At 35.7% G+C, this 27,382-nt stretch overlaps 1 protein-coding gene across 1 annotated transcript in view; it reads left to right on the plus strand.

Moving 5' to 3' along the window:
• Positions 1–264: 264 nt before the first annotated feature.
• TBC1D19 (TBC1 domain family member 19) overlaps positions 265–27,382 on the plus strand; it is a 53,440-nt gene continuing 26,322 nt past the window's right edge. Inside the window, exons 1-10 of the mRNA XM_056326636.1 lie at positions 265–424; positions 10,510–10,582; positions 11,348–11,393; positions 13,147–13,222; positions 20,620–20,694; positions 21,649–21,712; positions 22,570–22,616; positions 24,613–24,723; positions 25,590–25,662; positions 26,461–26,499. Of these exons, the coding sequence (XP_056182611.1) occupies positions 326–424; positions 10,510–10,582; positions 11,348–11,393; positions 13,147–13,222; positions 20,620–20,694; positions 21,649–21,712; positions 22,570–22,616; positions 24,613–24,723; positions 25,590–25,662; positions 26,461–26,499 (703 nt within the window). The 5' untranslated portion in view covers positions 265–325. The remainder of the gene's footprint in view (positions 425–10,509; positions 10,583–11,347; positions 11,394–13,146; positions 13,223–20,619; positions 20,695–21,648; positions 21,713–22,569; positions 22,617–24,612; positions 24,724–25,589; positions 25,663–26,460; positions 26,500–27,382) is intronic.

Below are 27,382 nucleotides of genomic sequence, written 5' to 3' on the forward strand. Positions count from 1 at the left end.
AAGCCTGTCAGGTGCCCAGGGAGAGGCGGCAGCTGAAGGCACCACCGGGGCGGCCTCCCCGGCTCTGGGGACAGCTTGGGGGCTCCTGAGTTGAGCGGCCGGGGGTCTGCGCCACGCCAGGCAGCGGAGGGCGCGCTGTCCCGCTCAAGTCCCCATCGTGCGGCTGGGAACCTTTCTGGGAGGCGTCGCTTTCCACCCGGACGCAGCGGCTGAGGCCCGCCTCCGCTCCCGCCGTTGCCGGGTAACGCCGGTGAACGCGGCGGGGTGTCGCGGCGAAAGCGGCCCGGTGCGGCAGCCCGGCGACGGGCGTGGCCCACGCGCCGCGATGCTGGACCCGGACAGCGGGCTGTCCCTCACCATAGCGCGGATCGTGCAGCGGCTGAAGGGCTCCAGCCTCCACTCCCAGCTGGAGCGACAGGCCCGGGTGAGCCCCAACCTGGCGCTGTGCCCCCAGGCCCGCCTCCGTTTCCCGCTCCCCCTCCCCGGCGCTTTGTTCCCGGTCGTCGCCCCCGGCCCGGCCCGTGCGGCCTCCACCGGCGGCAGGGGGCTCCAGGCTTCGCCGGGCCTCCCTCCCCGACCGGGCCGGAGGGCTGTCTGGGTGGCTTCTAGAGCTGTGCTTGTAGTTTCTCCTTGGGACTGAAGCATTTCGCATGGAATGTGAAGACTGTCCTCTTGAAATCTCATTGCTTCAAATAGTGCCTAAAATGAATCTCTTTTCTCTTTTAATCGCTAATTTGGGAAGGTTTAAATACCGCCCACCCCCGCCTCTTCCGGAGTGCCCCTGAGAAAAGGAGGGTTTCGTGAAAGGCAGTGACAATAAAATGAAACGCGCCCATGAAAGTGCATTTTTGTAGCTGGGAAAAGAATTGCTTTTTTATATTTAGTAACTTGCCTGGTTTCAAGTGCAGATTGTCATATTTCAGCTGAACTTCATTTAGGATGTTTCAGGTTAAAATTGTGTCAGTTTTCCTGACCATAATAATATAGCAGTGGTCCTATAACAATTACTGTGCGTTTCTGAAATATTTTGGATTGGGTTTTATAAAATCTTGGAATTATTTTTCTTTTTATTACAAACTGCTTAAAATTATACAGATTTTTTTAGGGTACAGTGTCCATTATCTGCCTTAGTTTTGTTGGGTTTTTAAATGAAACGGGATTTTCTTCTCTGAATGTGACTCAGTGTCTGAATAGCAACTGATGTCACTGCATGCCCTTTCTGGTTTGTTTTGGTTTTAAATCTGCTGATTTGGACTCTAAATGCTTTTTAAAATATATGTGTCTGCTTTACTCCTGTTGGTTGACTGCTCTCTGAATATGTGATTAAGCAAATTTGCATGACTTGAAGGGGGCTGGCATTATAAAAGAGTAGAGATGTTGGGTTCTGTGAAGTGTTGGGGAATTCAGCATCCCAAATAGCTTTACATGAGGTGTGGAGGGTCAGGTTCAAGAGATTGTCCTCAATAAAGGCAGTAAACAGAACTCTCTTTTAACAGCCTTGTTACTGATTGTGATAAAACCTGTATGTACTTATCTCTGCATTCATTCTTTTTGTTTTTCTCTCCTGTGAGATCTGATTTCACAGTCATTTAATACTTTGCATGTTTGTTTTGAAACATGAGGAAGCTTGGTGTTGCCAGGACTTGGTGAGGTGTTTAAATGCTGCTGGTGGATGGCTGTTTTGTACAGGTGGACACTCTGAGGACCTTAGCAGTGTCTTTCTATGGTGATGACTGATGTCTGAAAGGATAGTTAAGGCCTAAATCCCTTCTTGACTCTATAGCGTATGAATTTACTCAATACAAGCAGAAACTCTGCATAATCAAAGCATAAAGTAACCTATAAAATAAATAAAACAGTGTAATGACCACAGCTGAATCTGTCACGATAGCTTTGAAAAACAGTTTTACTGATTCCTTGGAGAAGAAAACTCATGGGTATATATAGATTAGAAGATTATTTCAGTCATATGAAGTGCTAAGGAAAAAGAAAATAAACAGGGCAACAAATATTCAGGTTGATTTTTAGAGCAGGTATTTGAAGTATTTGTAATAGAAGATTAAATCAGAGCTATAGTTCAGTGTAGTGATCTGAAAGACTGGAAAGTTTATAGATACATCAACTAGAGGATTTTTCAATGTAAAGAGTCATCTTTTGGGGCTTGTATTTTAAATTAATAGGGCCAAATGTATACCCTGAATCTGTATGTTCTCCTTTACTGAATTTTTTGTTGACCTTGCTTGCATTTATGTTCTTTCATGTACAGTATAGACTTGTTTTATTTATAATGCTTATATAGTGATATTATTGCTCTGGTATGCAGTTGCAAAGGCCCTGTCAGCGAGTTCCCTGTCTTTGTCCATCCCATAGTAGCTGTACGTAATTCTGAAAGTTTCTGAATTTTGTTACATTATTAAATTAATGCTTTATTTCCCTCCCATTACACGGGGTAGTTCTGAAGTTGCATTATCAAATATGAATTCTTTGCTATTGCTGTGCATCACACCTGAACTACAGTTCATTGATAGGATGTGATGGGTTTTTTTCCATCTGCTGGTTACCAGTTTCTGAACAATGCTTGTTCTGCACTGGCTGAAGTATTGATCTATGGGTGCTCCCTTTTTAGGTGATTTTAAGCTGTTTTGGGGGATGCATACTGTGTTTTTTTTCAAAATAAAACTTACCTATTGTTTTGGATAGCTGCACTGCAGTTGTATTTTGCCTTTACAAAAATTCCTCTTTATCTGTCAATGCAGAAAACAATGTTGCTGATACTGATTCCTCAAAAATGCTTAGCATCTCTGAAATTATAAGAGTCAGAACAGATCTTAAGGTCCATTATAATATTGCCTGAAATTTTTGAGAGGTCATCTAGTCTCAGAAACAGTGTTTTAACTACCAACAAAAACTGTTTTGTAAATTAATCTCTTTTAATTTCTAGGAAGGAGAGCTCAAAATGGAAAGTTTCTTTCATGAGTTCATAGAATTTTGGGGAAAACACAGTATCTTGACATTATTTGTGAGAGGTGATACAGTAGCCCTGTGGTTATTAACAAATCACACCAGTGCTATGCTTGACTGTCACTGAGAGCCCGAACTAGTGTTAAGACTGTGATACACAGTCTCTTTGAAATAAGTTTGGCATGGGCACCAAATGATTTGCTTGTCACAGCTTGAGCTCAGGGGATACCAAGATAATCACATTTTTGTCCCGAAGGCTGAAGTAGAGATAGGGTCATATTCTTGTTAGTGATGATTTGGAAAATAAACTTTAGGTTGATTTTGTGGGTTGAGTTTTGGTATGTTGATAATGTGGCTGCAGTTAATACAAGGAGATTAATGCAGGAAAGCGTATAAACATGCCTGTCATTTGCTTTGGAATGTCTTCTAAGCATATTTTGTAGTGCCTTTGAAAGTAAAGAATAACAGTTACAAAGGGCCAAAATATTAGATAGCAGCTTTTCAACAGGTAGCATTGCTGCTGGCATATCAGAGGAGAAATCTGATCTCATTTTCTTAGGCACAGCTTTCACTGTGACTTTGTAACCAAATTTGCTTGCTTTTGTCTTAATTTTTCTCTTCGCTTTCTGAATTGTAAATGTGTTTAAGGTAAAAATTAGGGGTGGTTAGAAAAACTGAGACACAGACATATTCAATCACAAAATGCAGTTTGAAATTATTTTTTTTTTGTGAAATCTTACTAAAATTTTGTTTTAGAGAAAATCTTTGTCAGTGAACTGACAATAAAAATGGAACAAACCATGAAAAAAGTGCTACCTTTTTATCACATTTTCATTTGCGGAAAATATAGAAACTTTGTTTTTCATTATGTTTGAAGGAAATCAGGCTTTATTAATCAGTTAAGATTAATCAGTCTTAATTTTTGTCCTCTGCAAATCTTTAATAGAAATCAGTCTGGCTCTGGGTTGCCTGGAACCTCTAGTGGCCAGGGGCAAATAACAAGTAAAGTTAGAAAAAAAGAAAACAACCGCGAAAACCAACCAACAAGCAAACCCTCAGCAGTTTATTCCTAAAGAACTTTTCTAAAGCAGGAGAGAAACTAAAATGAAAGATAAAGGTTTTAGATTGTGTTTTTAATTTGAATGAGGAAAACTCACAATACTAGGAGTCCCGTGGGGCATTTTCTGTGTAGATGTTTTCAGATTTGTTTCTTGTCGGTATGTCTGTGGTGGGACAACTTGAAGGAGACCTTGTAGAAAAACAAGATAATGGCTGTCAAATTTGGCTGAAAGTGGTAACTTAAGCATAAGAATCAGCCTTGACACCCTGTTCCACCCCAGTCTGACAAGTCTGGGAGTGAGAAAAGATTTTAGGAGGTACTAGGAGGTATGAACAAGGTATGTAGAGGAGATTGCTAGAATGTATCATGATCAGAATGATTGTCCAGAGGAGAGGACTGTGCCATCACTCTTTGAGGAGACCTGTGACTAGTACCAGAAAGACTTAAAGAAAATACTAATTGAAGTGAGAGTTTAGGGTCTTCACAAGACTGCAAGCACTGGGCAAAGAAGGAGAGGAACTTGCTTTGGGGCTTGGGGTGTTGCCCAACTGTGTGCTAGTAAATGGAGTACAGGTAAACATCTTACGATAATTTCTGTGGAGTGAATGGTTTGCAAGATACCTGAGAATATTCTTTTCATGACATTTTTCTCCAACAGTTAAAAAAGAAATTGTTACTGATTCCTACTTAAGTGAAAGATCAAATTAAGAAGGAGAATGTTTTTGTGAAATGTAGCCTTTACTTAATAAAACTTAGCAAATAAATGTAGGCTCATGAGTCATCATAGATAATTAACTATTTGGTTTCATGCATTGTATTTAACAAAGGGCTTTATCTACCCTCCTGAAAGGGTTTGTACTTTGGTTTAAATGGTTCAGCAGTAACATTTGCAGTACAGTGAATTTTAAATTGAATCCAGTTGTGTATATGTTGAACAGATTATGGAGTTCAGAAGAAATGTAAGCTTGATTCGCAGGTTATTTTTTTTGTCTAGTAATGTAATTACATGTTTTGCCTTGTGTATGCGTATTCTATTTGCAGCATTAATTTTATATTCAAATAAAACAGAAAATGTATTAAAACATAATTTTATTATTAAAAATGTATCCTGCTTATCTTGTAGGAGAACATAACATTTGAAGTTCTTTATTCCTGTATGAGGCCAATTGAAGCTCTCTGTTTCAACTGCTAGGTTATTTTTAGTTGTATAAGTTAGTTCACAATACTGTTTCCGTAATGTAATTGCTGTAGAAATGTAGAAGGGTTGGAAAATTGTCAATGTAATCAGGGTTTTACACTTACTGAAATTTCTTTAGTTATGCTCAGCATGATTCCTCTTTCTGTTACAGGAATGTGTAAGCCAAAACCAAAATCACTCCCTTAAATTTCTAGGATTTTAAGTGTTTGGAGAGTGTTTATGTTGAAATGATTGTGGTAGTGCTTGAAGTGGTTTTTAACAAGTTGGCTTGATCCTGATAAAATTTAGTTATGGCAGAATGGGCTATGTGAGAAAAGGTGAATATTTATTAGCTTTCATTGAATTTACTTCTGCTGAAGTTGGACTATGTATGGGGTAGTGTGCTTTATTGTAATTTGGGAAATAATAGCAATAAAAGCTAAAAACATTGTGCACATGTGCAGAATCATAATGAATGTAATAAATGCTCTGAGAGCTCTTGACACCCTGTTCTACCCCACTCTGACAAATTTGGGAATGAGAAAAGATTTTAGGAGGTACCAGGAGGTATGAACAAGGTATGGAGAGGAGATTGCTAAATGTGTATATATATGAATACATACTTAACCTAAACAAAAAAGGCTTTGAAGAGAAGTTATGGTGGATAGCCTGTAAAAATGTTTAGGTTGTGTAAAGTTATTTGTAGAACTGTTTGCAACAGGATAAAAAAATGTGTTCACCTGATGGAGTTCCACATTTCAGTATAGTTGGATCACTTCTCCACAGTGTTTATTTTTGTTGAGAAAAGATATAGTTTAACATGGGAGTTATGCTGGGACACTTTGTTCTGTCACGCCTCCTCTTTATAGTATGTTGTTGGTCCTCTAGCTATTTTCCTATACTTTGAGTGCTTGATGTCTTGATGGCCCATCTGTCCTGTCCTCTTGCATGATCAGGGCTGCTCCAGTCATGATGACTGAATGCCATTGCCAAATCTTGATGCTAATTTGCAAATAGATTTGTCTCTGCGTTCAGTTGCTCTATGAATCAATATACTGTGCCCACTGACTTTTCCCACCTAGCACTGTGCTGTCCTTTTGCTTGCTTTCAGCCACATCAGTGTTGAGTGTCTGGATTCTCTTCCATCTTGGCATCCAAGTGCAGACAGTGTAATACATTTGGAGTATCGCTTATGATGGTGACAGCCCAGATCTCAGCAGGATACCTTGCCAAAATCAAAGGGAATGAACATGTACATGGAAAATTGTTAGTGGTACCTTAACCACCTTTCAGAAGTTTTGGCAAAATTTTGAAAGTTGCAAAACTACCCTTGCTCTTCTGTGCAGCTGAAGGACAAGAGGGTACCAAGAAATGCTGTAATGATAGCTTGTTTTATGAAGGTCTGTCTGACAGCCAGTTGCTTCTTGATTTGCAAGAAGTTGACCAAGACTGTAGGTGAACGTGGACACCCAATGCCTGAAACGTGGTGCCCTATCCAATGAGAATATGCTCAATGCCAGTTATATGGGAAAAGAAACTGGTAGATATTAACTTTGATTAAAAATAATTTTTTACTGCTTGCTGAAATATGCTACATTCATCCCTGTCTCCTTTCAGGATTCTGTATTGGCCTGACTGAGTCTCCGAATAGCCTTCTTCCCTGGTCTAGCTGTCACTCTTTGCCTTCATGGGTTGCTCACTCTCCTTTACCGTAAATGTGATAGCCTCATTATAGTACCAGATATTTTTTTTTTTTGAAAGAGGAAGATATACTTTCATCAAAATGTATATACTGAAATTGGAGAGTCTGTAGTTATACCTGGGTGTGTGCTGCATATGATCATGCAGGAAGTGAATTTAGTTCATCAGTACAAATTTCATCAAGGTGTTTTTTCCCCCCAGTAAATCTTAGCTAGGCATTTTTATCAGTGTAAATCATAGTAATGGTTTTTATATCAATAAAGTTTTTCAACATATTTTTCATTTTCCCAAAAACTCACAGGGGATGAAAATGCAAATGACACTTAGGCAGTAGGTGGTACCAAGCAGTTTACAACAAACAAACCCCACCTAAAATAAAACCACCTAAATGTATTTTGCAACATAGTATAACACAGAAAGAAGTTAGATCAATTAGTCCAAAGGAAAATCAAAGTATGTGGGAGACCTGGTCTAGTAATTTTGGAACATCAGCTCTGCTAAGTCTCTTTGACTCCTCAATTTTGTTCCTGTATGCACCCATATACATTCCAACGAGGTACCATTCTGTTAAATTACAGCAAAACAGTTCAGAAGGGATTTCGATACTACTGAAGTAAATATTTTCTTCTTTGGTTATGTTATTCAGAGCTAGGGTATTTTCTTCTTCTATGTTGGAACTGTCTGCAGCCACTAGCTGGACAATCTGCCAGATCCTCACCTTGCAGGTATCTCATTTCTGATATGAAAACTGATCAGCAATCCAGTATGCAATGAGTCCATAACTGACAGTTTCTGTGGCTCTGTAGCTCTGCTTAAAACTGTAGGAATGTATCAATCATAATCCAGAAGTAAACAAAAGAAAAAGTAGAAATGGGAGGAGGCTTTGGCAATTGCATCCTGAAACGGGAAGAGTGGGGACGCAAGAATTGCCCCAATAATCTGGAGGGGATTTCTCATGTTTCTTATGTGAAAATTTCTCTCAGTAGAGCATTTTGCAGTCAAGAGAAAGAAAAGGACATGGGAAAGAGGCTAAAAATAGAAGTTATGGTAAATTAAAGATTAGCATAGGAATATTTACTGCAGCTGCTGCAGAGCTAGGAATAGTGAGATAGAACGTGACTGAATAAATGGGCATGAAGGGCTGAAGTTAACTGGTGGACATTGATGCGGTAATGTAATCCTTGGAGAAAGTTTTCCCGAAAGTGCTGTCCTGCTTCCTTTTTGACTGCCACCCCGCTGCGTACAATAGAGTTACTGGGGTTTTTTGTTCCACAGGTGGGGAACAGGCTCTGTTGGGACCAGCAATTTATGAGAAAGTCCTCTGTTGTATCTTTTGGTCTGACAGGGAAAATGGGAAGTAGTCTGTGTGGACTGAACTCTTTTCTCCCCTCTAGTGCAATACGCTATATCAATTTCCAGAGTTTCCTGGAATCCACAAAAAAAAAAAGGTGATCAATATGAGTGTCAGAGCTTCCTCAATGAGCCAAGAGCTCACAAATTTTACAGGTGTGTGAACAGCAGGGGATTAAAAATCAGTTCTCCTGATTGCACTTCTGTTACTTCTTGCACCGTTTACAGTGTCAAGACAATGAACCCACTTTTTAGTAGATCGTAAAGCTTTTGTTGTTGTTGATGTATCACAACATCTGTCAATGCGTTGTATTTGTGAGGGGTTTTTTGCATATCTAAAAAGGATTTTGAAGCATGTGTACCAGGCTCCACAGGTAAAACCCCCATGGACCTTGGTATTAAAATTGGCCATATTTAATGCAGAAGACAAAGCTGAACATTTATGGAAGTATGTGCAAAAACTTCTGGGGAACAGTAAGGCACAATCTGCCCAGTTTGATGGGTGTTACTTTATTTAAAATTCATACAGGAGAGGTACAAAACCACTGCCTTGCAACAGAAAAAAATTAAACTCAGCCTGACATACGTCAGTCCAAAACAGACGCAGGACTTTCCATCAAAGTAGGTTCAGAAGGAATCCTTCATCAAATACTCCTTGAGGCTTTTGCTTAAAAGGGTATTTTGTGAGCTGCCCCAGAACTCTCATGAAAACCCTTCTTTTTTTTCCCAGCCTTTAGCAATGATCCTTCTCTAGCTTTTACCATTGTGCTGAACGGAATATGTTTGTCATTTGACATGAGTTACGCAACTCACCACACCTATGGCTTGTGCTTATGATCACCTTTCTTTCTCATGAAAGCATGCTTACAGTCTCTTCACTATTGCAGTTGATAAACCAAATATAAAGCCTTCCTTACCTGTAATGGCAAGGTGACTTGAAAGAAGAGCAGAAATGCTGATGCTATCAGTCTCTGCATTGTTAGACATTCCTCTTTTCAACTAGGGAAAAAGAAAGATTTCCTTTAAAATTCTGCATTGTGAATTCATCTAGACCAGCTTCTCTGGCAAGCTGTGCAGCACAGCAAATACCCTTTTCCATATATAAACTGAGAGGCAAATGATAAGATTGTGGAGTTTGTTGGTTTTGTGTAATAGAGCTAAAGCATGCTGTGCTGGTAGGGCTGGCAAACTGAACAAGCTGGTTAAAGTTTATTTTTAATAGCAGCATAACTTACTGCAAATGAAGCAGCAGCTGATAGGCCTACAGCATATTGCTGAGTAGCTTGTATGAGATATCTCACATTTCTAGGTAGATGATGGGGCCATATGCTTCTAACATATGCCTTGAGCTGTCATGGCAGTGGCCTGACTTGCACACAGAATCTCACTATTATTTTCGGGTTAGCAGCCAGGGTTGATACTCTTTTCTAAACCTCTAGCTTTATCTTCTGGTGTTAATCCGCTGTTGCCACACTCCATGTTTAGGAAAATACATATTAGAAGTCACTTCACAGAAACTCCTGAGTTTCTGATTGTTGTCCTCTTCAGCCTTTGTGGTCTATTTGTTTTCTTGTCTAGCTATAGAAGAAGGAGATGCTATAGCAGCTGCTCCTGCTGTTGCTGAACATCTGTGTGGTAGTGTCATGGTACAGTTGTAAAGCTGGTTGGTGCCTTATTGTCTGTGTTGAGTGCATTTCATTACAAGAGGCTGTATATACCGGTGGTCACAGCTGCGGTGGGGGCTGTTTGGTCCACAGTTTTTATTTGAAGTTCGAATATGACATTCCTTATCTGAGAGAGGTGAACTGTGAGAGGTTAAGTGAGAAGTTATGGAACATTTTCAGATTGATTCTTTCATGTAGAATACAGTGAGTGGCTGCTAGTTATTTACTTGTGTACCTTAAAGGATTGGTCATAATGTGTAGAATCTAGCATTTGTACTAAGTATTTGGTGTACCTACTCAGAATATTAAGCACATATGTCACTGCATACTTCCTCTCCTTCCTCTCTTTCCTTCCCCACATACAGCTTTTAGCACTGATGTAAAAGCAAAGACATAGAGTGAGGAAAATGTTGGTGAATTTTATTTTTTTTGGCTGCAGTTACTGTTGTCAAGTTAGAAGGAAACATAGAAGTTTGTATGCAACCTTAAGCATGTATTATGTTTCTTATTTCATAACTTAAAATACACAGTTTACTTTCTTTTTAGTGCTTGCTTGATGATGATTTATTTATTCATTTATTTATTTCTCATATTAGGTTAGCCTACATAAACCAGAAATTAAACTGGAATCACTGAAAGAAGATATTAAGAACTTTCTGAAGACATCAGGTTTGTAATACTTCATTGATACATTTGTGAATAGTATAGCTCTACATAAGAACATATGTGAGGTGCAGGATGAAAACAGTACTTTGTGCAGCTTGGTATCTTGTTGCTGACAGTAGCCAGAAGCAGACATTCAGTCATTTCAGATTATTAAACAAGATAGAGAAAATTAAAAGTGAAGAACTTCATGGATTCAAGCAGTATTTTGAAAAACATACTATGCGAAGAAGTGATTTTATAATTTTGTAAGATACTGGTAATTTTTTTGAAAGTTCTGAATAATACAAGAGTTCACTCACTTCTGAAAACAGAAATTAGCATTCATGAAGGCATTCTTGAAAATTTTAGCCGTAGTTAAATTTCCAAGTTTCATTGGAGGTTTTGGGCTATGTAACAATAATATGAAGATTTGATGGTAAGCGATACAAGATTTATAATAATTGGGAACACTGTGTCTACTAATATTTATAGTTGTTTTAATAATATGAAGGCTTTGAAAACTACCATATAATTATTTAACCAAAACTGTGTTGTAATTATTTGAACAGTAGATGGAAATAGAGGATATTCAACCTTTATACAGGTCTCAACTTGTGGTTTTCCTGTCTTAATTAGATTGAAGTTTCTTCATCTCTTGTCTGTCTGGTAGGTAGACATGAATTGAGACAGGACAGAAAATTCTAGTGACTGCGAAGCAACATTTTCCATTAGTATGAATTCCTAAAGTTGTCTTCTGGATATCTTTTTTTTTTTTTTTTTTTTTAACAGGTTGGGAAAAGAAGCTTCAGAATGCTGTTTATAGTGAACTCAATGTGTGAGTTAATTTAGTATTTTTATTTAATAAGTTCTGCTTACATTATTTACTTTTAATTCATTTGTATATATAGGTGTATAATGTGTTATTATTATCTGCAAAATCTGTCAAACCAAGGGTACCTGCTTAATTTCTGTTTTTAAAGTGCTATTATTTCTCTTTCACCCTAGTGAATATATTGGACTCAAGTATGTTTTAAGGAACGAGTAAAAGAAATATCAACATATTTTTTTACTTCAGTAATTTCTTTGTTATTTTACTTCCAAAGGTACTGACAGTCATAATAAAATCCTTGCGTAGCTGAGGTGGTTGCTGCAAATGAATTTTAGTTTCAGCTGTTTATGACAGCATAACAGATATTTTATTATATTAATTATTAAAAAAATATTTAAGATATTAGATCTCTAGACCTACCAGATCAGTGGTCATCATGCTTGGGATATGGTTATAAACACACTAAAATTTGTAAAATACCCTTTTTATTATTGTTCAGCAAAATTCTGGGAAGTGTAAGTTGCCTTTATGTTCTGGCAAGGTGGAAAAGGGGATTTTGTAACCTATATAGTTGTAAAAGTAACTATATAATAAATGTTTATGCAAATCTATTTGTGCTAATTTGAACAAGCTTATTAGAGTTACCGGTTTTGAACAGTGTGTCTTAGTACTACAAGGGACTTGATTCTGTGTGTCTGTTAGTAAGGAGTTGTCTTCATTGTATCTTTCAAGGGAAAAGTATTTACCTGTCTTTTGGACTAATACTTACAGTTTCTTTGAGTTCACAGAAAAAAGCTGCAAAATAATGAAAATAGTCCTGGAAGATTGAAATTAACTAGAGAGTACCATGATGTCATGAGCATTGTAGAGAAGCCAAGAAACAGCTTTGCTGAAATTCGTTATTATTGATTCCATTTTACATATGAGCACAGAGTTGTCCAGAACAAATTAGCAGCAAGTACAAGAATGACTTTACTAGTTACAAATGGGAAGAAATTTCGGGAGGATTTCCCAAAATCATCTGATAGGAACTGATTGAACACGTTTCAACAAATGAAACAGGCAAACTGTGAGAGAAACCTTGCGTAAATTTTGTTTCCTGAAAGACATTTGAAGCAATTAACAATAAGCTGGATGAGATGTTTGGCAATAACTTGTTTAGAAATAATCTGCACTACTACGGGAAGATAATTTAGTGTTTTGGTTTGGTTTTTTTAAATTTTTGTTCCAGCTTTTATATTTTGGCACAATTCAGTTTATGAGTGCATATTCAATTTTGCTTAGGTCAACACCACAAAGTTCTAATTGCTTTGGATATGTACATGTTCTCTATTGATTTTTAAAAGGAAATCCTCCAAGAAATATATAATCTCTTGAAAAAAATAATGTCCTGGATAGTAAAAGTTCCAGGGAGTCATAAAGGTGACATAATGTGAAGAGGATACACTATTAAAATACCTGATTTGTTCATAGAATTATTTGACTTTACAAACATGTGAAATTATGAGTAAGCATTATTTGTATATAAGAAGAACTCATGTTGAAATGTTAATACTCACATATCTTTATATTGTTTGCATCCATAGGAAAGGATGAGGAAGAAATACTTCTAATAACATTTTTTATTTTTAGTTTTCATGAACATATGCAGTGGTTTTACTAGTGCTCTGCTGAAAGGAGTTATGTTCAGTTTTACAAATACAGAATTAATCAAGCAAAATAAAAATCTGAACATTTAAAATATACTATTCTTTTTAAGGTTTCCTTCGCCCTGTCATCCTGCAGCACCGCCTGAGCATATGAAAGAACCATTAGCTTATATGAGGAAAGCACAGGTTGGTTGTTACCAATTTTACCGTTCATATCAGATTTTTCATTACACTATTTGAGATTTATTCTGTATAATGTTATTGTACAATTTCTAGGGTTTATACATTAGGAAAAACACAAATTTGTAATTGCATTGAAGTTAATAGTAATGTTGTGTATGTGACATTTTACATACATACAAAAAATACTCAAGTAATTCTCCAATCATGAAAGTGACAGGTAGGTGAATATTTAGATTAGAGACAATATGAAGTATGTCAAGGAGGAGAATTTGATTTTCTTGGGAAGAAGAAAAAGTGTAGCTATAGGTCATTTCACCTAGGTTTACATAAATAGTTTTGAAGGGACACAAGCAGTTTTGCAATGAAAGACAACAGGCTGCAGAGATAGCGAGATCTTCAGAAAGGTGACATATTTGATACTTAAAAATGTGAAAGGAAGGTGAAAAGTGCTCAGGATCTTAAGGCATATTGAAGGAGAATAAGAAAAACTGGACTATGAAAGATTAAATGAGGATTTTTCATGTCAGGAAAAAATATTTTTGCTTCGTTGGTTTTATTTTCTCACCAATAAAAGCCATTTGAAATAAATAAAAAAGTTTTTTACGTAAAAATGTAAAAAAAAATGCTTCAAGAATATGATCTAACCAAAACATCTGAGGTAAGGATAAAATTGTATTTAACTCAGCCATGCCTAGAAATATATTGCAGTATTCTTTTACAAGGTATTCAACAAATTGTGTTATTTTTTCAATCATATTGTTGTTTATTCCTGTAAGTCTTATCCTGCTATCCTGGGTTTCAGTCTTTAGCGTTTGGGGACAAAGATTGTATTAAACAATTTTTGTTCTGTGGTGTGAAATGTAATGCCACAATTTACTGCCTGAAAATAATCATTCTTATCAGTTTACTAATGTGAAAACCACAGAGGTATATCTATGTTTGTCTAAACCAGTTTCATTGGTTATTATTTTATAGAAGTGTATGCAGTACTTAAGGTAACTGTTATTTTTAGCTCTGTGTGGAAAAGACTGTTTTTCTAATAGTTTAGGAATGACTAGGAGAAATCCTATCTTTACTAGTTTCAAAATTTCATACCCCGATTTCTAAGAGTATTAGGCATCCATATCCTCTGGGGTGGGTTAGCCCTGGTAGGTAGCTCAGCCACTTGCTCACTCTCCCCCAAGCAGAATAAGGGAGAGAATCAGAAGGGCAAAAGTGAGAAAACTTGTGATAAAGACAGTTTAATAGGTAAAGCAAAAGCCACGCATGCTAGCAAAGCAAATTAGGAATTCATTCACTACTTCCCATCAGCAGGCAGATGTTTAGCCATCTCCAGAAAAGCAGGGCTCCATCACACGTAACAGTTACTTGTGCAAACAAACACTGTAACTCTGAATGTCCCTCCTTTCTCCTTCTTTCTCTCAGCTTTTTTATTTAAAGCATGATGTCACATGGTTCCTTTGCTCAGTCCTAGCTGACCAACTTCTTGTCCACCCCCAGCCTACTTGCTGGTGCAGAAGCATAAGAAACAGAAAAGGCCTCAAAGCTATGTATGACTTCTCAGCAACAGCTAAAACACTGGTGTGTTATCAACACTATTTTGGTTACAAATCCAAAACACAGCACTATGCAAGCCACTATGAAGAAAATAAACTTTATCCCAGCCAAAACCAGTAGATCCTCTTAAATCCTTTCTTGAAATACAACTCTTCAATAAAGGAATATGTATCCTTTTCACAGAGAAGTACCGATAAATGGTGATAGTCGTGGAACAGTAATGAATACACAGTTAGGGAATTAACATTATACTTTCTAAAACTACTGAGATACATGTGATTGTTTGGTTTTTCAATATAAACACACATTTATTGCTGTAGGTAATAGGTCCATAAGAAAACAATCATAATCAGATCAGTTGAATCACAACGAGGTTTTGTTATTCTTTTTGAGTAAAGAGCAATAAACAATGTTAAAAGCTTACAAAGTCAAGTGTTTTGATGATTTTGGTTTTTTTTTTTCAAATATTTGGAAATGGCTAAAATGCAAATGTACAGCTTGCTAATACCTTTGGGGAGAGAAATAAAAGTGGAAACTTACCAATTTACTTTTATTAGGTATTGGAAATCTAATTTACATTTTGAAGGTGGAGGACTATTTTTGTTTTATTTGTGGGTAGATGTTTTCATTTTATTTGTCTTTTAGCACGACAACAGTTGGAAAAGAATAATTTGATTCTATCAATAAAATTTGTCCTGGTAGAAAAATGTTTTCCATGTAAGTCATGTTCTATTTTTATTATGCACAGCCACTGTTTAAGATACTGTTTCCATTGTTATGAGCTTGTTGACATTTTATTTATCCTTTTCTATCTTAATTAATTTTGCTCTACTTCAGAGTTCTGGAAAGAAGGGTAATGCTCTCTGAAAACTGTCTTTCTTTGATAGCAGTTACTGGAATTACTTTGAATTAGTAATTGAAACTATATTGGTATTTTCCTAGATATTGAGATCTTCATAATTAACCCTTTTTCTCTTTAAATTGGTTCTGTTTTCTCATTTTTAGGGGGCAGACTGAAGTTATTATACTCTATTCTTTTCACTACCTCAAAAGGAAAAATAGCTTTCTAGGAAAGGATTGAGCATTAATGGCAACAAGTAGTAATGTTGTAAACCATTCATGTAGTTGTGGTATTGTCCAGTGTAGAAAAAATACTGGCATTAATATTTTCACACCTTTGAATATTAATGTAACAAAATATGTATTTTCTAATAGTGTGTGCTAGAGAGCTGGTCCTGTGTTTCAGCTGAGGTTGATCACTGTTGTTTAGGTCTTTCCTAGGCAGAGTAATACTAGGTCTTGGTTTTTTTTTCCTTAAAAATGTCAGATACAATATTTAGAACCTTTGTTTAAAACATCAGGTTATTTCACATCTCTGGTGTTTTCTGAAGTATTTGGTCTGGTTATAGTTTTGGGGAGGTAGCTCACCCCTTCCCACCTTGTTAAACAGCAGAATTATTGCTTAAAACTTACACCTTTTCATGCAGGCAAAGTATTAGCACTAGATTCTACGATTAAAAATTTGAACTTGGCTAATTGCTTTACCTGCCCAGCAGAGGCTGATCTGAGTTGAAACATTCCTGAATCCATTGAACTGCCGTATTGACTATTTTCATATCTGCATGTAGGTGAGGGGAAATGATTGCAGAACTCTTCAACTGTTTGTTTTGCTCCCAGAGTTCACTTGGAAAGGCTTTGCTAGTTTTAGAACAACTCTGCTGCGAACAGCAATGAAGAAATGAAGTGAACAACATAAAAATAAGAGCAAAAAGAGCTAAAGAGAAGCATAACAAGCTGAGACCAAAGAAATATTAAAAAATGTTTCCACAATCTGATACCTCCCATGAGGCTGTCTTTTAATTGTCCTATGTAGATTTTACAACGTTCACAACAAACCAAACACTGTAAATATCAACTCTTATAATTAATAGTATGTTATAGGACTACCGTGAATTTGCACTGCTATGTTTTAATCCATACAAGTTCTTTTTCCTTTTTTAGCTGTAAGCTGGGAGCTTGTTTCAGGATTTTGAGAGAAATGTTAAAAAAGTAAACTTGAGGAGGAGATAGGTAGATAAGAAAAGATATCCCATCATCCAGTTACAAAGTATAAAGAGTAAGAAAACAGGAAGGGAGCCCCAATTCTTTGTTGGATTAGGTCTGCTTGACTCCAGCACAATAAGAGTGGGAAAGGTGTTGCTTTCCAGGGCAAGGCAACATTAAGTTAACTAGCTATCTTCAAAGGAATCTGAGATACTCTACTGGCTCTAGAGAACCCATGTTGTTTGAGTTAATAATACTTATTTTTGCTTGATTGTCTTTAAAGTTTTGTTCCATTACTTTTAAATCTGTCACCAATGAAAAAATTGATAGGTTTATCTGAAATCTGTGCAGTCAGAAACATAACTCTGGGTAATCTTCTGTGATCCAGTATACCTTCCTGAAGGTAGGGCAGCTCTTAAAAGTAGAGTGGTGGAGTACATTCACAAAAATTAGAAATTTTATATATTACTACAGGAAATCTTAACAGGAATTCAGTGTGTTCTACTTGAGTAGCATCAGCTGGTTATCTAAAAATATAGGGACCCAAAAAGATAAATATGTCCCTGGTGGGCTGCACTTCAGACTTCCAGGAAGGCAGAAGACCATAATTGTCTGTATTTTAACCTGTATGTGCCTTGCTTTGTTAGATTTTTTTTTACCTCCATGCTTCTAGCCAAGTCTGTGAAGATCTTACTGAAGTGGAGCTTTGCTAAAGCAAATCTTTACCTCCCAGTAATTACATTTTTATATGTTCCTCTTTGCTTGTTTTCAGATCTTGCATTTTGAAGAAAGTCCATACATAAACAACAGACTTGATTGGAAAATTACCTTGAAGTATATTGTTGTATTTGCTATTGATATTTTGGTAGGTGTTTTGCCCAGCTAAGACCAGATTCCCCATGTTGTATATGCTATAGAGACACACAATCTAAAAAGCATTCTGACTGTATGTTGATAGTGACGAGCTAGAGCACTCCCCAAGTCCTATTTCAAATATGAGTAACTTTACAGTTTCAATAGGAGCATGGGTACTAGGAACTTTCTAAAGTGTAATACAGATGTTCCTATCTGTATTGTAGTTTCTCCTAGAAGAGGTAAATAATCCCTAAAGGACAAAAAAACAGGTAAATTACCAGTTTTCTTTCTTGAAACAGGCTAGTGAATAGACTCTGAAAGTATTGAAATGACAATACAACGTATACTAATGCTGTGACTGCTGAAGATCCTTCAACAGTCAATTTACCTTTCCCAGTTTCTAAATCTCTTTGAGAAAATAGAGTGCTTGAATAGTTGATACAGAATAATGTTTTCTTTGGAAATTATTAAAGTCAAAATAAATTTGATAACATTTTCATTATTCCTGAAAGAATTTCTGTTTCTTGTTATAGAAGTTGGATTAAGGGATATTCAGGTCTCTTTTAGATCACGTATTGATTTGGTTTCTTGTGTCCTAAATTAAGTTATGCCTCTTATCAGAGGCCAAATTAAAAGTTTCTGAGCATTAGAATGACAGCAGTACCAACGTAGTTTCTGTATTTCTCTTCTTTTTAAAATTTACAGATGTTGATTAGGGGAAATGTACCAAATGAAATCTGTGTCCAGGCACCTTGAATTCTACCCACAGAGTAGGTCTGACTGGGTACACTCTGAAAGAATCACATTTCTGCCTAATCTTCTAGAAGAAATAATTTTAGGATTCATTATTCTGAAAAAACCTGTAACTAATCCTGGGTAGTATATGCAGTTGTGACGTATTTTTGTTTAGTTTATTTCTTGTCCGCTCAGGTTCATTTACTTGCAGTGAAGGTTTATAAATGACGTTGCTACAGGATAAGATAAATCTGATTTGTAATAGACATGTTTGAAGTTTTTCGCAAATAGCAGTACTGTCTTCCTCAGTTTCAACTATTTTACTGAAAGTTATCATTGTAACCACAGCAATCCCAGCAGCATGTTTTCTTAGTGTTAAATTTCTTCGTGAAATTAGAGGAATTGTCTTGGAAAATGTATTGTTCCCATCAATGAAATGGCTTTGTGAACTCTGCCTCTGGCTTTTATTTCAGTTGAGGAAACTGCATTCTGTTTCTGCTCACTGCAGGTAACTGCACTGTCCTGGGAAGAGGGGAAGGGCGTCTTGCTTGCAGAGGCTGTGTAACCCTTATTTTTGTTTTGACTTGCTTGCTTTTATTTGAACATCTTTTACTGGGCAGAGTCTTGAAGGCTGAATTATGACACAGTTTTATGAGTATCCAGAAGTGATTTATTACTGACATGTTGCATCCCCAATGCAATGTGGGTTAATGTCTGGTCTGGCAGTTGTCAGTCATACCGAGTATTGACCTCCATTGCTCATTAGAACAAGCTGGTTCTTGGTCTTAGAAAGCTGCCACCTGCCTCCTCTGTGCTTCTTTTGTAGCTTTTATATCTTGGAGCATATTCATGCTCCCCCCACTTAATTTTGATGGGGTCGAGTGTACCCTGATGAAGTTTGCAGATCATACCAAACTGACTGGGGACGTGGACGCTTTGGAGGGGAGAGCCACCCTGCAGCCACCTGAATAGACTAGAAGAGCGGTCTAACAAGAACCATATGAAGTTCAACAAAGACAAATGTTACTATACAGAATATTATAAAAAATACTGTAATTTGGAAAACATTCCTTACAGTCTAAACTCAGATCTGTTTTGTTTATACAAGAGAAGGTGAAGGGATTGCTTGATTGTGAGAAGGAATTTCTGTTGAAAGATAGCTATTTTGTTTGATGGAAGAATTCATGAAAGGATCTTTTAAATGGAAGCTAAACCGAAACAATTATAGACAAGATAATTTTTCTTTTGACAGAACATTTGAACATCTGCCCTTCCCTTCATTTACATCCTGTCTAATAAACTGCAGCCCCTTTTAGGCAGAACTTTAAGTTTGAACATGTGGTTAGACAGTAACTAACTGTTGTAAAATTTGCAATTAATAAATAGAGCTAAATGACATTAAGAGGAGTCTTTCCATTCATTTGATTGAGGCCTGACTCATCATCCACAGAAAACTAAATTAAAAATAAGACCCACCAGTGCTGCTGTAATCACAGAAGCAAAATCCTAAGCCAATAGACAAGGAAGTAAATACTGGTTGGCATTAACTTCAGAGGAATTATCCATGGATTAGGGACCATATGGTGAGTTTGAAGTCTAATGCAATAGTTGGAAGAATCTGATTGCTCTTTAAGCTGTCCACTTGCTTCTGAGGTATTGCCTACTTCTCATTTTCTCTTTGATTAGACAACTATTTCATGAGCATTATTTTAGAAGAACTATTTTTTGGAGCATTGAAGAATACCAAATTGCTAAATTTTTAAACTTCTGAGAGCACCTAAGATACCTTTTGTGCAGAAAGACTTGCACTTTCTTCAGGTCACAAAGTGGAGAAGGCATTCTCTGTACACAGTTGATTGCCCTGCTTGTAATTGTCTGAAAAATGTTAAATGTTGATATATAAGGAAGCTTGATCATTAGGCATACGTCAAAAACCAGTAATTGTGAAATACATGCTTTTTGGAGATCTGAAATGTGAGAACTCATTTTTCTGTTTTTTTATTGTGATGTAAAAAGTGACATTTTTTTGTTTTATTGTTTCCATTTAAATAAGTTTGCAAATGTTCCCTTAACAGTTTTGCAGATGTCGGTCAGTGACTCTTGCTATCCTTTCTTATATATGACTTTAAAAAGCTGTTTGTTATTACATGATAAATGCTATTAGAAGAAAAAGAAAGTCCATAAAATTTAATTTTTTGTGTGTGTTTTAGGGAAGCTGGGAGAAGCGAATTCTAAAAAGTCTGAACAGCATGTGCACAGAACTCAGTATCCCACTAGCGCAGAAGGTAATGTATTACCAACTTTCTGTTGCCAAACTGACATTTTTTGGAAATTAAGCCTCATCTTGTGCACTTGTAATGTTCTTTTTACACATGGTTATCAAGAACTGCAAGGCTGGTATCCAAATAATTTTAATACAGAGTAGTTTTCAGGGACAGTGGCAATGTACGCACCAACTCAACTTAGGAGACGATGAAGTCTGTAGGTAGATCTTCCTCTTTACTGTTGCAGTAATTATCCTTTTGAGGGAGCAGCATGTTGGAAAGATAATTGCTATGTTCATTGCTCTTAACAGAGCATTTTTACGTACATACTCAGCTGTATAACTTCTAGGGGCATAGCCTGTACACAGCGCAGACATACTTTGTGTGCTGGAGAAAGCTATATTTAAATTGGTACTCAGAGATAGGTGCTGGTACATTGCTAATTTTGACTGTCATTCAATCTGCTCTGTTTTGTTTTTTATTAATTTAGAGGCTTTAATATTAAGAATCATGGAATTGGGGTAGAATATTAGAATGTTTTGTTCGTTATCTTTCTCCTGTTGTGTATCTATGACAGGTAGCAGAACCTCTGTAGTTCATCATCTGAGATAAAGGATGTAGCTGTGCTTGCTTTTCATGACTATGCCAGGGACAGAAATTTGATGACAAAGTCCAGCAGCTCTGTGGAAGGAGCAGAAAGTCTTCAGTAATATGAAACTGACTACTAAATAGCCTAAAACTCCTTAGTAAGCACATGAAACTATGTAATGGGCTCCCTTTTTCCTTGAACTGGAACTTGGACTTTCTACAGTAGAATATACCTTCAGCCTGGGGCTAATTTGTATAAAAAAAAAAATATTTGTTTTTCTAGTGCAATCTATTTTTTAAAGTGTTACATTGAGTTATGTATTTGAAATAGGCATGTTTTTACTCATTTTGTTAAAAAAAGAAGAGTTACCTTCTTATGCCTTCCAGAGGCCTTTAACTGAACAGAAAGAACTGCTTAATAAATGGAATGAAATGGGAACTGATGAGCCAGGTAAGGTCAACTAATTTATGTGCATAGAAAAATAGCATGTACATTTTATTTATCCATCAAAGATTAATGTAATCACTTCAACCTAAACGGATTTAAATCTTTTTTTCTCATTAGTAATGTGTCATTATGCATAAATAAATATTAATGTCATTGTTATTTTGTTTCAAGTTATTGTACTAACTTTGAATCATCACTGAGAGGTTATGGTATAATAATCCTCATTCCAGTGCTTCAGAGATTTATACCACTAGGGCACAGCTCCTCTTAGTGTAAGCTCAGGCTAATAGGAAGAAAATGTTCAGAACTATGGATACTTAAGCTTAGACATACTAGCAACAAAAGATAAAAATACATCTGCACAAAATAATCATCCTTTGGGACAGCAAGGCTAACTGCCTTGTTAGTTCATGTCCAAGTTCCTTAAAAGAAATGACTTTGCAAAGGTATCGTAGTACCACCTCTGTGATGGCAAATACTTTTCATGGATTGTTGTACCTATTTTTTATTTGACAGCAGTACATTTAATTCAGCAACCTATGCAGTTAAAAAAAGCCCCTCTTTTGAATATCATATCTCTCCCATGTCTAAGAATGGTTCAATCAAAAGATTTATGTGGTATAAGTAGAGCTTCCTGTGACTACTGTTCACTTACTTGGGATTTACAAAACTGAGGCACTAACAGTAGCATAATCTTGGAGAATATGTGGTGGTTGTAGCCATGATATCTGTGATAATATTATTTTAATCTTTGCTCTAATATGCTGTTGAAATTGCTAGATTGTGTAACAGGTATGGGAAAAATGCTTTGTTTTTTCACCTCTTGGTTTTAAGATAGAATCACTGAAATCTTATTTCAGATTTAAGTCTCTTCCGGCCTGTTTATGCACCTAAAGATTTTCTTGAGGTAAGCATTTATGAGACAATCACTCAGCCATTGACTTGTATCCATTATAGTCTCTTATGTGAATTGGGAAAAATAATTAAGTGTATTTCAAACAATTTGTCCTTTATAGCAAGTGAAATCCAGCATTTTTTTGAGTCCATGTTTTGGACAATAGACAAAATGCTATTGACTCTTTCTTTTTAACTGCAGTTTTAAATTGTACTTGTGATAAACTTCTCCTTTAAATAACAGTTTGGAGCTAACTTTTTTCCTTGCAGAGCAATTTTCCAACTGATCTAGTAAATAACTTTGCATTTCAAATACATTAGGCTGATAACTTGCAATATGTGAAGCTGATAGACTGGTGGTAGATAGTAGACCTGTATGCAGTTGAAATTGTAGGTCGTCTATGAAGACTGTGAAAAATCAAACGTGAAACAGAACTGTGTGGAATTTGGATGCTTTTGTCTGTAATCAAACCAATAAAAAGAACGGTGACTGCTTAATCTTTTAAGTCAGAAATGACAGTATGACTCATCATTTTGCATGGTTCAAGCACAGAACATCTTAGTAAAACAGAACTTGCTTTACCACCTCTGCCTAGAATAGATGTGGACAATGGGCAGTCAACATTGTTGATGACAGTTAACTTAATGGTGACACAGTAGGAGATTTTGGATTAAAATGCAATTGAAAATAATATTTTAAAAAATCAGTATCTGTATATCTTGTGAGTTATACAGGAAACAAATCATCTAGAGCATGATGACAGTGTAGAATTACAGAGTTAACATGGCCTCCAAATTTACAGAATAAAATGTAGAAGTCTAATACTGAATTATCAGTTAGCATTAATGTTCTAATATTTCTAAGTGATTCAGTGCAAGTTTATTGGAATCTTTTGTAGTGGTAGAGGAGGTTTATAATATTTCTGATTTAAGTGTAAATTGTTTCATGGTTATGCATTTTGAGTGCATTTCTGAATCCAGCAATAAACTTTCTATCCATTTTACTACATTTCTAAAGAGTTCCTCTTGTTCAGTTACTGAAAATATTGAAAACTTGATTTATTCTGTTTTCCATCACTGGATTAACAGCCAAGTTGTGTATTTGATCTTGAATCTGTAAACAAATCCATCTTCATTTTAGCCTTACCCAGTGACCATCGTGGTCACTCTTTTTCTTTTGTACTGTTTTTTTTTTCCCCAGAGTTTGCAGTTTCTTATATTAATCTTACAAGTCTGGCAGTGAGGTTATATGGTATTAGATTACTTACAAGACTGAGAATTGTAGAGTTAGGATGTTGTGGAAGAATTTCTTAAGAGCTGGAAACTCATCTTCAAAAGAATCCTTGCCAGCTCAACATTATAATATCAAAATCTGTACCCATGGAATAACAGTATGCAAGTGACTGTTTTATTCCTTTTTAGATCATAGTTACTTATCTTGACATGATTCCTTGTCACTTTAATTTTATCCTTAGTTTAGGTTTTCAATTCTGTAATTAATTTTTATTCTTAAATGAAAAAAGATATTTTGGTGTATTGTTATTTAGTAAGAAATAATTTTGGTAGCAAATTATGTGACACTTTGAAAGCTACATAAGATTGCCAGAGTAAGAATGTGAATAAAATTTCTTTCAGAAATAAGTAATGCTGATGAATATCCTGGATATTGTAGCCATCAGAAATATACTCTTGGCGAGTAGCTTTGATGAGGAAGTGAATTTTAGTCAAGATATTACTATGTAGCCAGCACTTAAGCCCATATATTTAAAATTATTTCTGTGTTTTTATTCATAATTTGAGCTTTCTTTTCAAAGTAGAATATGGTTGCTTCCTTAAAAATGTGGCTACTTTTTTATACTGAAAATACTGAGATAAAATTTGATAATTTGGGCCTACATATATGATAGTTGCAGGAAATTGTTTTATGCTGAATGTACCGTTTGTAACACTGATGATGTTAAGAGGATTTCTGAATATATGCGAAGAATGACAGAGCTACCATTTTTAAGGTACTGATGAATCTTCGAAACCCAAATTATGAAAATGGAGAACAGCCTAGTTTCAGAAATCATCTGGGGCTAATTCAGGTTCCTCTAAAAGTTAAAGAAATTCCAGAACTGGTAAGTATATTTATTCTTTCAAGAGGTTTCTGTAAGAACTATTCCACTTTGCTTATGAGTAAGATTCTAAACCGGAAGGGAGAATATTAGTGTCATGGTAGGGTTTTCCTTTTAAAAGTGAAAATCAGTCTAAATATGTAGTAAAAACACAGAGCATAAGCTTTGCATAAATTTATGAAAAGACATTTTTAATGAAAAATAAAACATAAACAGTAAATTATCTGCCAGTAGAAAGGTTTTCATTTTGTGCCACACAGGTTTAATTTGTGCCAAAAATATACTTCTGTACATGTTATTCACTTACTATTTTTTTTCTGTACAAGAAACTTTATGTAGTTTATCTCAATTCTACAGTTTTATTTGATGCTGTACAAGGTCAGTAACCTGACAATCAGTTAGCTTCTGATTTTCTTCTCAAAGTAATTTTACATCCCTTTATTATCAAATTGTAAATTAAAGGAAATGCTTGGGTACTAGTATTATAATTGGAAAATATAATTGGAGAGCTTTTAATGCTTCACTGATGAGTCTCCTGAGAATTTTATGTTAGTAGGAAAACTTGCATCTGGAATTGGAAAAGAGCTGGGAATTAGAAAGCCTTAACCTGATCTTTCATTCACCACCTTACTACATCCAGGTGTAACTCATAGCTGACATGAAAACTGGGGCCTATAACTAAAACTAGAGTAAGAATTGATGTGAGTTCCTTCTCTTTAAAAACCGAAGCTTCTATTTCATATGTGTGTATTTAAAAGAATTATGTTTGGTTAAAGAAAATATTTGCCTTAAGACTGTCAGAAGAAGTATCTAGTGATTTAGAGAATTAAATGTTGTTAATTCTGTTTTATGGTTTTGTTTCTTTTCAGAAAGAAGACTTCAGTGAACTAGGCTTAAATATAGGACAGCTGGGTATTGATGATTCAGCGCAAGTGCCTCCTGGTTAGCTAATACTGTGCTTCAGTCATTTAAATAGAACACTAATGAGTAGAATACTTTGCAATTATCAAGCAATTTGTGTATTTTTTCTCCATAATTAATCATAAATATTTGTTCTGTAACTATGATTCTAGTGATTTTCTTAGCAACTTACAGCTAATAATAGAAAACATTGTAAATATGAAGAGACAGATTTGGAGAAGATTTAAAATTGTCACCTTAACGTGAAAAGATATTAATTTCGGTGTGTTTGAACACTTCAGCATGTAAAGAACCAAATTGTCTGTCTCCAAAAACACAGAAAATTTCAATAAATTTTAAGCCAACTAACAGGCTTATATACAAACATCTTTTAGATAACTGTCTTTAAGAAAAGATTACAGAAAATATCCATATATTGATGTACAGCAGCTTAAATAGTGCATAATTTCTGTTGGTTTTCCATGTATGCATCTATTCCTGTAGCAACAGGTTTTGAAATGGACTTTCCATATATAAATGGAAAACATTATAGTATCAAGTCATTTTCCTTTTTAAATGGAAACTTACCTAATTGAAAGTCTAGGTTCATGTAGTATAGTGCTGCTTTGGTATTTGTGTCACTCAGGCAAGAAAAAATTCTGTAGTATTATTTCTTCTTATTTTTTGAAAAAGAATATTGATGCTGATGCAGGGTAATTTTTAGTGACATTAGCAGTAAAAATCAGCTGAACGTAATGGTATGTAATAAAAATATAAAATGCATTACTTGCTGGAGTATCTTTTTTTTCACTTATTTTTTACCATTTTTGTATTTTCTAGAGTTCTTTGAAAATGAACATGTACGTGTTGGACAGAAAGGTATGGATCTGATTTCATCTTTAATAAACTGTGAATAGTTAGGAATGAATTCAGTAAATTTCCATCTAAATTATAGCATTTTAAAAATTTAGACATGTAGTCAACCGGCTCGTAAGAACCAATGAGAATTCAATGTGACTAAACCTAATTGTAAACAATTGTTCAAAGCGTGTAAAATGTTTTACCGTGTGTTAAGAGGTGAGCTAGCTTTGTGGATTTGCCACCTAGCACCCATCTCTGTGCAGACATGTGATAAGTGATATCTCAGCTTTGTGTGAGATTGGCTCTTTGCATACTGGATGACGAACTCCATTTGTATGACAACAGATAGACTAACACAGACAGAGACCGTTGTAATGTAGACAGGGACAGAAAAGCAAGCATTTACAGTGTACCAATAGCTATCAGATAAGCAGCTCCACAGATACTTAATTAAAATTAAATAGGAAGCATAGAGACATAACTTTTTGGTGATAACTTACACCACTACTGAATTTCATTTTAAAATCAAAAGACTCTGGACTTCCTTCTCTGCACACAAAGTTCTCATTAGTGTAATGGGATTTACGCCTGTGCATCAGAATGGTCTTTTTAATGGTTATTTGCGATTGCAGAATTTGCTAAATATTGCAATAATTAGCCACTATGGAAAATTTACTCCTTTGTCTGTGTGTAATGCTTTTATTAAAGAAGCTCTGGGTTGTTTTTTTTGTTTTTTTTTTTTTTTTTTTTGTAGGGTAAGAAATAACCTACAAAGGAAAGGGAAAGATAAAAGAAAGAAGAATTTATTAGCTTGAGTTTGCTTATAGAAGAAACATACAAGGAATGTTTGAAGTCCATCAGTATCTGCTTCTCACTGTCTCTTGTGATTCCTGCTAAACAT

The sequence above is a fragment of the Falco biarmicus genome, chromosome 1, assembly GCF_023638135.1.
Source record: "Falco biarmicus isolate bFalBia1 chromosome 1, bFalBia1.pri, whole genome shotgun sequence".
Lineage (NCBI taxonomy): Eukaryota > Metazoa > Chordata > Aves > Falconiformes > Falconidae > Falco > Falco biarmicus.